This window comes from Passer domesticus, chromosome 10 (genome assembly GCF_036417665.1).
Source record: "Passer domesticus isolate bPasDom1 chromosome 10, bPasDom1.hap1, whole genome shotgun sequence".
NCBI lineage: Eukaryota > Metazoa > Chordata > Aves > Passeriformes > Passeridae > Passer > Passer domesticus.
The window spans coordinates 9,360,572-9,377,209 of NC_087483.1; the positions used below are offsets into that span (position 1 = coordinate 9,360,572).

The 16,638-nt window shown below is 43.0% G+C and overlaps 1 protein-coding gene across 6 annotated transcripts in view; it reads right to left on the reverse strand.

The window, feature by feature from the left end:
* Positions 1-16,638, reverse strand: part of CPS1 (carbamoyl-phosphate synthase 1) — a 105,213-nt gene that overhangs the window by 17,183 nt on the left and 71,392 nt on the right. For all 6 annotated transcript variants that reach the window (XM_064433633.1, XM_064433636.1, XM_064433634.1 and 3 more), the window contains 7 exons: positions 15,480-15,661; positions 9,337-9,531; positions 8,716-8,783; positions 6,391-6,466; positions 3,459-3,536; positions 1,926-2,033; positions 692-781 (listed from right to left, as the gene is read on the reverse strand). In XM_064433633.1, the coding sequence (XP_064289703.1) occupies positions 692-781; positions 1,926-2,033; positions 3,459-3,536; positions 6,391-6,466; positions 8,716-8,783; positions 9,337-9,531; positions 15,480-15,661 (797 nt within the window). The remainder of the gene's footprint in view (positions 1-691; positions 782-1,925; positions 2,034-3,458; positions 3,537-6,390; positions 6,467-8,715; positions 8,784-9,336; positions 9,532-15,479; positions 15,662-16,638) is intronic.

Genomic DNA, 16,638 nt, shown 5'->3' on the forward strand with positions numbered 1-16,638 from the left:
AGGTGAAGAACAATAAGTACATTTTACTCAACTCATAGCCCAAACAGGAATTTTTTACCAATAATGCATCTCTTCTGCTTCCTGTCAGGTTTTCTTCCTATTCACTGTATCCTCAGTCATACTCTGTTCACATTCCTCTGACCTCCTTCCATTAGCATCATAAAGCCAAGTGTTACCCAGAAAGGGTCAGACATTGCTGTACTTCTGTTGCTAATAGCTACTGGGACCATTCAGATAACCATCCTAACAGCTTACAGTAAAGCTTTAAACACTTGTATTGTCTTGCTTACTTTTCAGTCCCTTTGAAGGCTTAATTCAACACCAAAATAGTTAAAGCTGGGAGAAGATATTGGAGGTGTAACAGCCATGAGATCCAGTACATGGGATGAGGTGCAGGTCCCAGTGCTGCCCATCCTATTCCAAAGTGACAATTTTGGGAAGGACAGCAGCCCACAGTGAAACCAAGCTGACAGACAAAGCAGGCAGACTCTTCACCCTCAGTGTGAAGGCAGGGGAGGATTCTCTCTGCCACACAGGCAGGGAGAGCGGTGTGACCAAGGGTGGCACGAGCCCAGCCCCTCTGCCAAGGCAGGTTAGTGCCCTGGCTGCACTGCCACGTGTCCCAGCAGAGATGCAGGAGCCACAACCCTCAGCACAGGATGGGCCCTGCCACACTCACTGCAGCTCTTACCAGCACATTGCTGCCTTGCACCAAGAACTGGATATTGAACGGACCAGAGATGGCAAAAGCCTTTGCAATCTTTTTTGTTGCAGCTTTTATCTGTTAAAAAAAAAAAATTAGAAAGTGTTAATGTGTGTATATAGAATAAATAATTAAGTTCCACAAAATAGAGAGCATCATGGCAATAAATCACTAGACTGGTGGATTTCTTTAAACATCATCTCTTTCTGCCTTTTTTTTTCTCTATACCCACATTTTGGCAATAGCACTATTTCAGAAGCAAACATGTTTAATTTCCCTAGTAACATAGAGCCTGAAGTGCCTTTTGAGGGCAGAAGTAAAAATCAGATTTTTTGTGTGTGTGAGAAAGCAGAGAGGAGGAGAAAAACAAAGAATCAAAGCCTTGCCCTGTAGTAATTTTTACACTGCACACTGGAGTCTTTATACCTTTCTTGGTGACATAATGAATAATGGTTTGTTATTTGAGAATAACTAATCAGTTTTGTAAGTGTCCTGAAAGTCTTTCACCTGTGCCATGCCTGTGCCATCACAGATCAGTGGGAAGTGCCTGAGTAGGTACACTCTGGAACAAACTGGGAGGAAAGCCTTATTTCCCAGGTGTGTCAATACAAGGGTTTTAATAGCTTTGTTCCAGGAGATGGCTATTTTCAGAAATAAAAATTTGGACATTTTTGGAAACAGAGCTGGAGCACAGATCATTGCATTACAGCTTTTGCTGGCTTCCAAACAAACCCCTAACAAGATGACAAAGGGGCATGGCACATTTCATTTAAAAAATGGAACTTAACAACTAACTCTGTTTATTCTTGAAAGAGGAAAAAGTCAAGATTAGGTGAGGTTCATTCGTCCTGATATTATTTTTGGAAAAACAGGCAGCTAGAAAGTCATACATCTGACATAATCACTGAAGTACTGTGGGAGAAAAGGAAGTGGAAAGAGAGCCATGGCTTATGTATGAATCAGACAATCATCTACTGCTACAGAAGCTGGTTCTAAACCAAGGAAACAAAAAAATCTAATGGGTCTAAAAGTGTACACTGTTTAAATTACTGGGATACAGGTCAGATCAAGCCAATCACAGGGGCACTCTGACATCCTTTATTTGCACACCACACTGGCCTTAAAAAATCATTGGTGATTTGATTTCTCCACTGATGGTGGAGGGAAAGCACAGTCAAACCCTCATTTGCTTTTCTCTTTTCAGTACCAGAGCAACACACACCTTCTCCAAGGCTTCCTGGCCGATGGTCTGTGTGGGGAACACGAGGGTGGCATCTCCTGAGTGAACACCTGCATCCTCCACATGCTCAGAGACAGCGTGGGAAATGACCTGCACACAGCAAGGGGAGAGCACTCACTGGCTGTCACTTTCACATTCTCTGGAAAATCCCTTCACCCAGGATTTTTCTCCTGGGAAGCTGAGAAGCCTCAGAGAAGAGGAAAACAATAATTATCTCATTTGCTTCTCCTGTGTTTTGTCCTTTGGAATGTGTTTGGAGATTGTTTACCCAAGGTCATTGTTTCATTGGATTCTGGTGTGAGTTATTTTGACCCATTGGCCAATCAGTGCCAAGCTGTGGTTGGGACTCCAGAGAGAGTCACGAGTTTTCATTATTATTTTTTTAGCCTTCTGTAAGTATCCCTTCTGTATTCTTTAGTATAGTTTAGTATAGCATTCTTTAATATAATATAGTATCATAAAATAATAAATTAGCCTTCTGAGAACCTGGAGTCAGATTCATCCATCCTTCCTTCATCGGGGCACCCTGCAAATACAATAATTGGTCACTCTGCCCTCTCAGAAACTGCTCCTTCCTCCCAGCACAGCCCAGCCTCCTGAGCAGAACTGTGGCTGAAAAAGCATACAGATGGGGGGAGAACAAAAAGTGAATTTCCTAATATTTTGGGGAGAATATGCCTGAAGCAGACACTGGGCATATGAACGAGGAGACCACGTCAGTGTCTTTGCTATTATGGTTAAGCAAATCACGAATGTGACAAAACCTACCATAGCCTGGAGATCCTAAGGCTTGCTTCCTTCTCTAACACATGTGGATTCAGAAGGTAAAAGCTAAGCTTTTACCAGCTTAAACTAGCTTTTTAAAGTTCTGCTTGCCAGAACACATAGAAGTCATCATTCCCCAACAGGACCAAGCATGAACTAACATCACTCTTACATAATTTTATACCTTCTCTTTTGTGGTATTTTAAGCAAACGGAGGAAATCCAGGTCTAAGGATCTAAATTGAATTAACTGCATCAAGGCATACAACCTCAATACCAAAAAAGTGATTGTGTCTGCTGGTTAAAAATTAAAATTGAAAACAATATTATTTCTGTTAATTGTGAACTTTGTGATTTTTTTTTTGCCTTTGCCGAGTAATGAAAGGCAAGACAAAACTGCAAAAAAGAAAAAAAAATTGAATAACTGTGGTAATTCCATAACCCATGATAAAATTCTGAAGAAAGTAATTTCTGAAAGCAGTGATTTGCAAATCTGGTAAAAACTATATTCAAAAGGATTCATTTACATGGATAAGCAATGCTTAAAAAAATAGCTGGTTAGATGTATACAATCAGAGAGGTGGAGCTTTCAAAGCACAACAGTTTTGAGCCTAAGATGAATTCTTCTTGTTTCTTTACTCTCCCCAGCATGAATCCATGGCTCTGTAGTAAATCATTCAAATTACACATTTTTGCAGATCTCAGATCCTGAAAAAACAAGTTTAATATTAAAGAAAAGCAAAGTACTTACTCTTCCTGCCTTGGCTACAGCATCCATTTCCACCTCACGGGCATCTTCAATAAATTTAGTGAGTACCACAGGGTAATCCTGCCATCAAGACAAGAAAAAAAATCAAAGTTTTTGTAAGAGAGCATTTGTAGACCGCCTAGGACCCTTCGGAAGCAAAAACCAGAAGAACAATCTATTAATATCCTCATTTCCACAGATAAGTGAACTTTGCAAAGATATAGTGGGGGAAACTTTGCATGGTTTCCCCAAAACCACTGAAGCAAAAAAGTTTGAGCTCTCCATAACAAGACCAGGACAGGGAAATCTGGGGCAAAACCAGAGGTTATGGCACAAAGAAGATGGTAAGACCTGCATGGAACCAATGACCTCTATCCCATCTCCTAAAGACAGCTATCCCATCTCCTAAAGACAGCCCTTAACTCCAAGGTCTTCAATTCTTCCTCGCTCTGAGCCTCCCAGCCACCTCACTGGACATGGTGCCTCACAGAGGAACTGATCCCTGGCACTCCTAATGACTTTGTAGAGTGGTTTTTTGCTATTTTACAGTCATATATTTTAAGCAATTGACCCATTCTTTTCTCATTTCTCTGCCTGGTTTCCTATGTCTCCCAGGGAGAGGTTTTCACTAATAATAGCTGGGAAGGAACAACCTGGCCTTGACACTCACTACATTCCCTGGCAGTTGTTTTCCTTCCTCTTCTTCTTGTCTGTCTCTGGGATGGCTAGCACACACCTCCACTCTCCTCTAACACTTTCTCCTTCCAGACACTCGCTCCAAAAAATCCTCTAATCTGCATTCTTCCTGGCCAGCTTTGTGTCTCAACATTTTACCTGTCCCATCCACTATTAACTGCCTATTATTTATTAGAGAATAAAATGAAATAAATGACAGTTTGTGCATGTTTTAAAGGCTCCTCTTGAAAAAATACCAAGCAACTCCAAAAGTTACAAGACACAATTTCTTCCATTTATCAGTGCAAGGGTAAATTCACCGGCAAGGACAATGCTGAAGCCTACACTGTTTCATAAATTTAGTGGCTTGTGTCCTGTTAATTTCTGTCTTGCTGCAGTTTTTCACCTGAAGATTTTATATGTGCACACAACCTTGTTTATTTCAATCTGTCTCAACCTGCATTAGAAGCTTTGAACATTATTGACAACATAAATGCCATAATGACACAACACTGAAACAGCAAAGGCATTAAAACAACAGAACAAGAACAAGCCAGGGCCTTTCCTGGAGGAGTTCTGCTGGATGAAGCAGAACTAGGTAAGGCTTTGGAACCAGAAAAACTGAGCCTGTGTCCCACAAAGGATGTTCACAACTAATACTGGGAGCTTCTGTGGAGCCACTCACAGGCCACAAAACCTTGACAAGACTGAAAAATCCTCTCTAATGTAAAAGCAGAACACTACAATTTTGTTCTGGCTTGCTTTTTGCTAGCTTGGCTTCAACTCTACCATAGCTTTTGTCAATACACAATACTGGATGAAGAAGTTCTGACTACACTAGGAAAAAACAGCATGTAAATCTAGGGTAAGTCTCTTCAGAATCAGAACCAGAGCACCCAAAACCTCATGGTGTGCAACTGGTCAGTGAGCAGCAGTGCCTTGTGTGTGTAACAGAACTGGCCATCATAAGGATAACCCATGGGAGCACCCTCTCTTTCCCCTAGGAATATATCATTTATTGGCTAGACTCAACAAATGCAGCTCCCAGAAAGGCCTCCTGCAACAGAGTTGAGACATCTCACAAGCAAAGAGCAGCACTGCCCAATTCAAGTCAGTCAAGCTGTGACAAATTAGGCTGACATGGGGTCTTTTCTGGGCTAGAGCCTCCTCGAGGGCATCCACTGCCACCACAAAGCCACCCAGCACCCAAAAAGTGATCTGTCCCACTGAACGGGGCCTAAGGCTGCTGCCTGCTCTGCTTCTGTGAGTGTAAACACAAAGCAGAGTGCTTCAGATGAAGTACAGAGGGAAGTCTGGCATTTTGGGAGGCCCAGCACTGCTTAAAACTGTACACTACCACAGGCTGACCACACAGTCTTCTGAGAATAGTCAAATAATTCCTTCTGATGGAAGTAACAGTTGCACTACCCCTCTAAAACTTGTTCAAAGATGGTAATAAGTGGTCTCCTTGCCCCTATCCTTCAGGATATTATTACTCTGAAAGGTATCAGAGTATCAGCAATCATTCAATTCATTTCGCTTTCATGCCACCATTTCTTGTTGAAAAGTTAAACTTGCACCATTTGCCTCATGCACTTTAAAACCTCATGGTTTTGTTCAAGCTTTAACCACCTAAGAATCCCGAGAAAGCAGTCTGACTTCCCCAGCCAGTTGTTTTCAGAGAGTTAGCTCCTCTTTGATTCATTAATTTTTAACTCCAAGATTCCTGGGACAGCAGTGTTTATGGTGCCACAGTCCTGTTCTGAACAGTGACCATTAAAACAACAACAAAAAAAAAAAAAAAAAAAAAAAAAAACACACAAAACAAAACAAGCAAGAAAAAAAAACCTTCAGAAGAGATGTCAAGATGAAGAATATATTTGTTCAAAGAAGCCAGGCAAAACAATTGAGAAACTAAGTGAAAGATGCTCCCATTTCTATGCTGGCTGGCATAACCTGCCACTGGCAAGCCTGGAAGGGTCCCAGCTCAGAAGACAACATCTATTTACATAATTAACTGGTCAGAAATGTACATGAAGGTAAAACAGCTCTTCCTACTCCATGCAGGCATCCTGGTGGGGTCAGTAAGGATATTTGATATTTTCTGTTAGGGAACAAACTGAGGAGTCAAATTGTCACCTCCCCAGGCAAGGAAGGAAAAAGTGAGGAAGACACAATAAGGAAACAAAGAGATAGAAACCACAGTGGAGATGAAACAAATAAAGGGAACACAGAAGGAACTGGCAGCACAAAGAGGTACCTGAGAGACTCTGGTGGCTTCTGCTAAGAACTTCTTCATTTCCTCTTCAGTGAATACTACATTCATTGCAGACCCACTGTGAGAACAGGAAAGAAGAGAACCCAGGTCAGCCTCCCTCATGAATTCTAGGGCAGAATCAGTGTTAGACAGCAGGATACAGGGTTCACAAGGTTACCAACTACCTCTGCATGACAGACTAGGCAAGGAAGCTCCTGACTCCAGCCACTTGCTCAGCTTTTGACTCAGGGAGAGGCAGAGGTGATGCCCAATTACCCTCCATTATCTTTCCCAGAGGAGACAGGAGACCTCCAGAACCACAGTGGAGGAATAAAGAAAGAACTGTGTTTTCATAGCCTTAGCACTGCTGCCAAATGCCCTTCCTGAGCCAAGCCCTTGAAGGTCCCCCTAAGCTGGGGAAGATGGCTCCTCAGCCACCCAGCCCCAGTAAGGCCCAGACTTTCCCCCAGGAGCTCAGGACAAACACACTTGGCTCACTTCAGCACAATTGCTCCTCAGGGACAGATGAAGTGAGGCTTGTCAGAGTCACTGGTAATAGTTGTGGCAGTGTAAACCCACATGAACACAGGCTGCTCTTTGCTGGCCATTTCTCTGTGCTCCTCCCCTAATGTCTCACTCTTTAAGGGAGTGGGCACAGTACAGCAGATATCTGAAAGCTGCTTTCATTGTAACTGCCAGTAATATCAGAGAAGGGGATCTGGGAGAACATGGGTCCAGAGCGTGTGATTCAAGTCCTTTTTAAAGACAAGAATCTTAAAAAAAAAAAAAAAAAAAAAAAAAAGATGTTACATTTCCCATTTTTACCACTGATGCCCATCTTCCCCTTTGCTTTGTTGGGCAAGTCCACAGAGGCTGTGGGGAAAAGTGGAAGAAGGCTGTATCCCACAAATCAGTCACTTTATCCTAAGATAAATAGACACAGGCACCTAGGTGATTATATTTACCTCTTGGGCTGATGTAAATCAATATAGTTCAATAAATCCATGAACTTGTGTCAATAGTACCACTGAGGATGTGAGCTGGTACCTAACTGATAGGGAAAGGCATTTAGTTTTCCAAGGAAACTGGCCAGTATTAAAGGTCATATTTGCTCAGAGGATGAAGAAATCCAGCTGTGGACTGCTGCTGTTCTGCAGACAGAGGACTCTGCTAGGGCTTTTCACACTCTCATTCCTCAAGTTTTACATCCTCCAGTTTCATCTTTCTCCCTGGAGTCCCCCTACCCTGCACTAACACACATCAGCAAATACTTAACACAGAAAGGGCCTATAATGGTTTTAGTACAGATGGAAGCAACAGGCTAAGAGAAGTGTTCCTTAATATCTGAAGAATTACATCAGGAGCAGTTGTTACCTTATACTTAACTATACTCAACTTTACTCCTGATAGGAGAGCTGTTTTCTAACTCTGCTTGAAACCCTACTGCAAGTCTTAGATACCAGATAGAAAAGTCACATTCAGGAGCTCCTTCTAAAGGATATTTTCTTCAGGGATGAAGAAACCCCACTCCTTTTCTTCTTTTAAAATAAAAATTGTGCTTGTCCCCCAGCCCTGAAAACTGACATTGAGCTGCTTCATTTTGATATGTGTGTCTTTCATATGAAAAGTATCCTGTCTCCAATTTATTTTCACTTGTAAACTCTGCCCAGCAAACTGCCTCTCTGTGCTGAGTCACCCTGCTATGAACAAACTTCTCACTGAGAAGAGCAATCATTCAGAACTTGTGAGCTGGCTGTGTGCATGGGCTGGTGTAACCTCCTCAAAAAGTCTGTCTGGCTGCTGGAAATGAGGGACTTTGTACAATGTCTGTTTAATGAGAAGCAGCTGCCACAGTGCAGGGACATAAAACATGCCTGTAAGCAGAGAAGCCTGGCAAATAAGCTGAACTCAAAAGATGCACTGTCATTTTCTGAAAACAGATGCCCATCTCAATAAACAGCCTCAGCAGGTTCCCTTCTCTTTTTCCTGGTGGCAAACAATCTTCTGACTTAATTGTAAAGGTAACAATCTCAGGAACCTGAAAGAATATCCCAGATGGTTTGTGGTTTTGGCCCTGAGACATGCAAGAGGTAAAACAGCTGAACAGGGATTCTTATGATTACGTTCTACCTTTGCTCTGTGCCTGATGGACTTCAGGGATCCATTGGCTTTATTCATTGGTTGGAGCAGGTGTCTCATGGGCAGCTTAATGCCACTTACACCTAGCACAGAGTTTCCCACACACCCCCTGAAGTTGTTCTCCCTTGTCTCAGAAAGGTTTTTGGAGTTCATACCCCACATTGCTGAGCTCTGAGAGGTGAGCCTTACCTCAGAACGTAGGAGGGCCTCAGCAAGCATGGATAACTCACAGACCTTGCAAATTCAACTGCATCTCTCTAAAGAAAGGGAAGAAAAACATGCTACAAACAAGAAAATATTTTAAAGTCATTCCAAAAATCCAATTCTAACTGCATTTACACTTTACTAGCAATTAAGATGAGGGGAAAGAAGCTGGAGGCTGCAGGCTGCACTGAATGTAACACACATTACACTGAATGAAACTTTTTGGTTTCAGAGCTGGCACCTTCAGACCTCCTTTGTCCATAAAGCTTCACTGGGCAAAAAGAGCCATGCCAACACATCTCTATTCCTTTGCAATTTCCACCTGCTAGAGAAGACCTCAAGCCCAGTAGGATACCTAGACCAGTCTGCCAGTGGTGCTAACTTCTGCTGGGTATTTACCCCACATTGTTGAGGTGGTTTAAAGACATTTCCCATCCAGTTCCCACCCTCTGCCAGTGCTGCTGCAGCATCACTTCACAGGGATCAAGAAGTTCTCCAACATGGGCAGTAAAAAACTGTCCAATGCCTTCAAAATCTTGAAATGAGCATATGCACATCCCAACCCCCAGCTGCTTCAGCATTTCCCCGGTGCACATCCCAACTTACCAGGGTGCTGACTGCCTTCCAGGGAGCCTGGGCCACGTGCAGCTCATCCAGGATGGCTGAGAACACAGAACGATCCTCTGCCTGGTCAATCTTTAAAGGATCTGTGCCAAGAATCTTTACTCCACTCAGGTGCAGTGGTATTGCCAGGTTGTTGGGAATCTGCCCACCTACAGAAATAATGCAGCCACTGCATCCCTGTTGGAAGGCAGAAAGGAGCACGGTCATGTCCAAGTTATCTTAATAGGAAGAGCTGTCAAAACAAAAATCCAATATTTAGGTTATGTGTCTTTTCAGGCTGCAGTGAACAAAGACAGATCATAGGGCCACATAGATGATCAGAGAGCTGAAGTGCCTCTCCTGAGAAGCCAGGCTAAGAAAGATGGGGTTGTTCAGCCTGGAGAAGAGAAGCTCTAGGAAGACCTCACTGCAGTCTTCCAGAGCCTAAAAAGAATTTACTAAAAAAGAAGAGAACAACTGCTTACATAGGCAGATTGTGATAGGACAAGGATAAATTGTTTAAAACTGAAAGAGGAGAGACTTAGGTTAGATGATAGGAATAAATTCTTTACTCCAAGGGTGGTGAGGTCCTGGCACAGGGTGCCCAGAGAAGCTCTGGCTGCCCCATCCCTGGGAGTGTTCAAGGCCAGGTTGGACAGAGCTTGGAGCAACCTGGGATAGTGGAAGGTGTCCCTGCCCATGACAGGGGGCTGGAACTAGATGATCTTTAAGGTCCCTTACAACTCAAGCCATTCTATGATTTTATCATAGTTGTGCTGATCCAGTGGCACCAAGGCTTTGTGATTGTGATTTGCAGTGTGTATCCTCCCTAAACCAGAAATATCCTCCTCAATATCACCTAAAACCCAGCAGTAACTGGAGGCCAAATTCCCTAGGGAACCAGAGAAGTTTGCAGCTTTCACATCAACCCACGATTCCCAAAGTCCTGCCTGAAGCACAGGCTGTTACTTTGTCTGCATGTCACGTTGAGGTGCTTCTGCTTTCCCAGCAAGGACAAAGCACTGAGCTGACACAGGCTGCCCCACTTTCCAGGGGAAGGGCACTGCACTAGGAACATGCATTGCACACCAACAAATCCCAATTCTCTGCCCTGTGGGGTCAGGTTTCCTTCCCATGTGCTCCTGTACATGGGGACCCACCACAACTGAGCCTGCCCCCTCTGCTTGCTGTGGCCTTTGCACCCAGCAGCACAAACAAGATGCTGAGGTCTCTCTTTCTCAGTCTAACTCCTGGAGAAAACAGCCTCTCCCATGCTCGTGGTCAGAGATTTCCAGAGGTGCAGACATTCATGCAAGATCTTTTTTACTCCAGAGATACAAGGCAGTAACCTCCAGCAGAGAGGCAATGAGAAACAACTGGAATTTATGGGGTTTTTTTCCTGCCAGCACTGCTGCTCAATAAGCAAACCACCTTTGCTATCCCCAGAAGCCAGTCTTTAAGGAGTGTAACAAAGCTAAGCAGAGCATAAATCAACAGAGCCCAACACTTCATACAGTCTGCAAAGCTATGGGTGCACTTAGCCCTTTGTTTTAATCAATGCTCCTTATTCCTGACTAGCTTCTCATTTCTGGCAGTGCCCTGGATGGCAGTGAGTATTTCAGCAAACTGTCATAGGTGTTCATTTGCACACAGGTTATTTGCAAGCACTCCAATTCCAGAGGTAGATGGGGCAAAGCAGGTGGCACAGCATCCTCCAGCCACAGTGGAGCATTTCATGTCTGTCACTGGGCAGCATCTCATTTTAAGTGAGAAAATAATAAACAGTAAATAACAAGAGACAGGTGATCTTGCTTGCTAACACACACCTTTCTACAGGTGCAAGTATGGGCTTTTTTTTTTTCTTTTTACATAGAATCCCTAGTGCTTTCAAGTAGAATCTAGTCAGGTGTGAAAATTGTCAGTAGAAGAAAAGGCCTTGGAGTACCTACAACAAAGAGCACTTTACTTTCAAATTAAAGCTGGTGAAACTTTGCCCAAAGGACAATCTGGCCCACAGAACAGCTCCAGTGAAGGGCTCTTTTGAACCAAATGTGTTTTACAGTTTTATCCACTTCTAACAAATGAGAAACATAAAGCAAGTGATCGATGGTTTGGCTCTAAAAGATAGAGGAACAATGTTCTTTTAATTAACAAGTGTGTTTTTCCTGAAGAAGGTCAGCTTCCCTGGCCTTCCTGGAAGAGGAATTCCTTCATCAGGGATTTAAAGGGATTTGGAGTAGCAAAACTGTAAACTGAGAGCAGAATGGACTATAAGTGACCAGGCAAAAAGAGATGATAAATGCTAGTACAGTCCCCACTCAGCTTTGATGTGGGAATTTCCTACCATAATAAAGATCCAACAGGCTGGCATTTAAGCAGCACTGACTAGCCCAAGGTTATTTGCTCAGCAGGCTAACACACAGCATGAGATGATTACTTTTCTCCTTTTCACTATGCAGTCACTTATGGGATGTCATGATGCTGCTGGCCAACAGCAACCATGTGAAAGAGCTTAGGACAGGCAGTGACAAAGGACAGGGGCTTTTCGAGCCCAAAAGCAGCTGTCTCATGACATCAGAGCTCACCATCTCCAGCTTGGAAGGGAAATCTGTGCCTTAGTGCTTCCAGACCCATTCAAACCAGAGTAACTCCCTCTAGTCCCTGGGCTCTTGATCATCCCACAAGGATAAGAGCCAGAGTGTGAATAAGCAAACCCTCCTTGCAGCTGGGAAGGAGGGTAACAAGTCAAAGTAGCTTTGTTTCCAAGGTCAACCAACATCTTGATCTATCCTTGACATATGTGAAATGTGTCCCAGCCAACAGCTTCTCCTCAGCTGCTGCTCCTTTCTGCCTTTAAAACAATTCTAGTTACTGCACATCTGAAATCCAAACACTGACTACATCAAAGCTGGGATAGAATTAGAGACTTCAGCCCTAAGGAGACAGAGGAGATTCCTTTTTCAAGCAGATAGCAAAGAATCATATACTCATTTTTACTCAAGAAGAACCATAAATTGAATCTAGCTGCTGCTTACTTCTTTACTTTAAAATTCTGCTGTTGTTTCTCAAAGCATGTTCCCACCCAAAGAGCAGCCACTGTCCTGACAGGGAACACAACTGCTCCACTGAGAAATGTGGGCAGGCAGAAAGGGACCCCACTGCATATCACTTTGTCATCAGCCATATTTTAATTATAAAGAAAATTAATAACATCCTTGCCATTAGATATGGTTAAAATACACGCAATACATAATCTAGTGAGAGAAGCCTAGAGAGAATTATTTTCCCCTTTATAACAAAAATCACTCTTTTTATTACTACCTTGCTGTTATGTCATTAGTAATAGAGCTGGGGTTTCTTTTTCCCCGAGTTTGAAAACAAATTATACCATTAAAATTGTACCTAGGAGCCTCCTTTACTTTTATGAATTGTTTCAGAATAATCTCTGAAACAGAAAAAAGAATCAGTAGAGGCCCTCAAGCAGATAGATATTAAAATAAAAAGGGAACATCTTCTCTGGAAAAAAAAAAAGCCAATAAATCTGAGGAAAGGAATTTTATTTATTTTTTTAAATTATTGTCCTAACAGACTACCACCTAACTCTGCACATTCTCAGTAAATTAAACTTTCCTCCAATGAAGAGCTCTGTTATGCAGAGCTCAGGCTCTGGTGAGTCACTGCAGCTGGGAATGTCACCCTGAAGTTAAAGAGGACACAAGGAAGAGGAAGAGGGGGGGCAGCTGAGCACAGAGAGGGCTGTGTGGAGCTGTGAGCATTTCTTGGTGGGCAACTTGCAGCTGTCTCTGTGCTGTTAGTAAACTCTTGCCTTGATGCAGCCTAATTTATCTGATCAGAAAAGCAGGGACAAATCAGTTTACCTATTCACTTGAGCTTAACAGCTGCCCAGGCTCTGCTGCTAATCCTAACAATGTTTAGGGAGCTGAAATATCATCTCCACTAAGGGTTCGGGGCTGTGTCCACTGTTTGCTGATGTTTTTACATACAGTTCATCAATGATCCATGACTTTTCAGTTATTTCCAACAGCTCATTGTCCATTGAAACACCAGAGGAGGCAAATGACCAGGAGAGGTTAAAAGAACAGTCTGAAATCATGACACTGTTCATGCTCTGTATGTGAAGATGGGAGAGATGGCTATCTACAGGATTGGTGGAGGATCTCAGAATCAGATTCGTTTTTAATTTGATCTTTTTCTTAGGGGCTGAATTCCAACTGCATTTGCCTGAGGAAGTATTCTCTTAACAGACATTAGCATTTGGCTCACTCATTTTTCTAAAGAAATGACATATAACAAATAATGTATCTTAGACCACACTTAGGTGGAGGTCTGGGCTCTGTCCCCAGCTCTGCCCAGGTTCTTTTGCATTACTCTGTGCAGCTCTATCTACTCCTCAGTTTCCCTACTTGCAAATTAGGCATAATAATGCCATTACCTTATGTTGCTGCTGAAGAAAAGTGGTTTTATTATTTGTATTTACTATTCACCTTGGGAATCATTAGACAGTGCAGCACTGATTTTGGATGTTTAGCTCAGGTTCTGATGGCTTGCACACCTCCAGCACAAACATCAAGCTGGTTTTTTTCACACGCATGCCAAAGTAGCAAAGTTCTCTGCAAACCCTGGGTATGACAGGATGCTGCTATTAGACCTGGAGATCTGCACTGCCCCCCTTCAAACTGGCCAAGCCTTGCTCTGAAAAGCAGGATAATGCAAGTTTCAATATGTATTCTGTATTCTTTGCACATATTTTTCTTACCCAACTTGCTAATTACTAGCACTCCATGTGGAAATGAGCTCCCTCATCACCTATCTCTACCTTCTCTTTGATCCTGCAGTAATTAGATGTTGCATTTCATCAGTGTTATTTGTCTGACAAACTGTCACACCAGTTTCTTCCACGCCCCTGCTCAGAAGTTCAGTTCTGTTAGGTAAACAAGAGTTCAGTGCTTTTAGAGCTGAGCCTCATGGATAATCCTAGAGCATCCAAAAATCAGCCTTTCAGAGTCCAGAGACACCAGAGTCTTTGGCCTCTTGAAAATCTATGTTTTCCAGTAGTAGTCTCTGTTTTTACAAAAATTTATAGAGCTAAAACAACCTGTACAAACAGGTAAGTATGAACATGCAGTCTAAAAATGGTGATAGTATTTTGAAAATGGCTGAAGAACAGAGCCTAGAGTCTGGGACTTAATTTCTGATGTGCCTGGTTCCAAATTTGGGAATGATCAAAACATGGCCAGATTATAAAACCATTTTAGAAATTTGCACAAAGGAGATGAGCTCAAATCCTCATATACCAGGAAAAAGAGTCAAGAAAAATCACAAGTTTAACATTATCTGGATTCTGCAAAGTTGCTTCAGCAAATTACATGGCCAAGTCATGCAGAATTTCGGGGTGAATGAAGTTCCTGAAAGCACCTTTAAAAGCCTCAGCAACAAATATGAGATGAGTATGTTATCCACTAGAAATCACTTTTGATATTGGGGTCAACTGTTTATATTACATGTCCCCTCCCTCATCCCCTCATCATCAAATATGTCTGGGACTCTCCTCCATCTCTTAGATCAGCACTTCTGAACACTTGAAAATTGCTAACACACCAGTGCAATGCCAAAATCAGGAGTTGGAACATTTCATGGTTTTACTGATGGCAATTCCAATGCCCTCCCCGGTCTGCCTGCCTGTATGCTGGACCACATCCACTTGCCAGCTGTACTGCAAGGCCAAGCCTAAAAATTCTTGAGCACATGTTGGTGTGATGCACAGAACTCCTTCAACTGCTCCAGCTGGAGGACTTGTGCTTCAAACCAAGGGTGTGTTTAACTGCTAAGGCCCAGCAGTGCGAGGGCAGAACAGTTTGTGCGATAAATGTCTGTGCAGCAAATTAAGCCTGCTTGTAAATATTGCACAATATGGCATCTTGCAAAATAATTTCATATTTATTTGGCATTCTTTGTTGAGCAGCCTGCTAGGAGCATCAGCGATGTGTAAAATACAACATGGGGATCCAAAGCAAACAGCTTTTGCTCTCTCGCCTCACCCCCAGCTGCTTCGCCAGCTAGTGACAGGAATTTTGAAAAGTTTGGGTTGCTTCGTGGCTTTTTATAGTGCTTCTGCTTTTCTTTACCTCATATTGGTAGATGTCCAGGATCCTTTCCAGTGACAGCTCTTCAAAGTACAGTCTGTCACACTCATCAAAATCCGTGCTCACTGTCTCTGGGTTGCAATTCACAACCACGGTCTTGTTGCCAAGCTGACGCAGCGTGCGGATACTGGAGACAGCACACCAATCAAACTCCACACTGCTGCCTGCCAGGAGACAGAAAAGGGGCAAGGGAAGGAAGGATGCAGAGAAGAAAACATAAATAGATATTCTCAGCACTCCAGCTTAAAGGAAAAAAAAAAAAAACCAAACAGCATTGCCTCCTGTCAGCTCAGAGCCAGAAATGTAATTGTCCTCCTGTGGAAATTAATCATCCACAAAACATGAAGCTCCAAGCACAACAGGTAAGTTGGCTCAGCTGCTCAGGAGTGACAGACCTCTCCAACATGTCTGTCATCCTGTGCTCATAAACACTTCAGTGTGCTCTTGCTTTCCATCCAATCACTGCTGCCTCCCAACCAATGCACTCCACGATAAACTGACCAGTGGGATAAACTGAGTTCCTGTTATTATAAGACAGTGCTGCTTACTCCAGGAAACACAAAGCATTTACACAGATGTGGTGGTGTGAAGAACAGAGGACTGAGGTGGTTTTTACCTTCCAGAAGAGCTAAACCAACAACAGAAGAATTACATCTCAGTGGGTTGGACATTCCTGTACCCTGTCTCCAGGCAAGGCAGATCAGTGGAGCAACACTCCTACAGCCACTCTGTGATCCTTGGGTCCAGCTTTAAAGGCTACAGTGACTATGGCAACACTGTGGGACGAGCACATCCTACTGCCCCACACTGAGTAAGCACTGTGGCCATCTTGAAAGGAAAGAGACACAGAGGGGGTTTGGGAGAGCACCAGGACTTGGTGCTGGCCTTGGGCAAGCTGCAGCTCTCAGGACTCGGGCAGTGCTGCAGGCTCCAGGAAATGCTTGAATCAAGACTTGTGCAAACAGCTACTACCCCACACATTTCTGTGCTCAAACACCTAAAAAGGTACCACAAAGAGAGAATGATGCATATACAGAATATCATTCAATGGTTATGCTTACAGTCTACAAGAAAACCTTAGCCTCATCATGCTGCAGTCATTACGTGATTGTTAATTACTGATATTACTTTTATATACAAT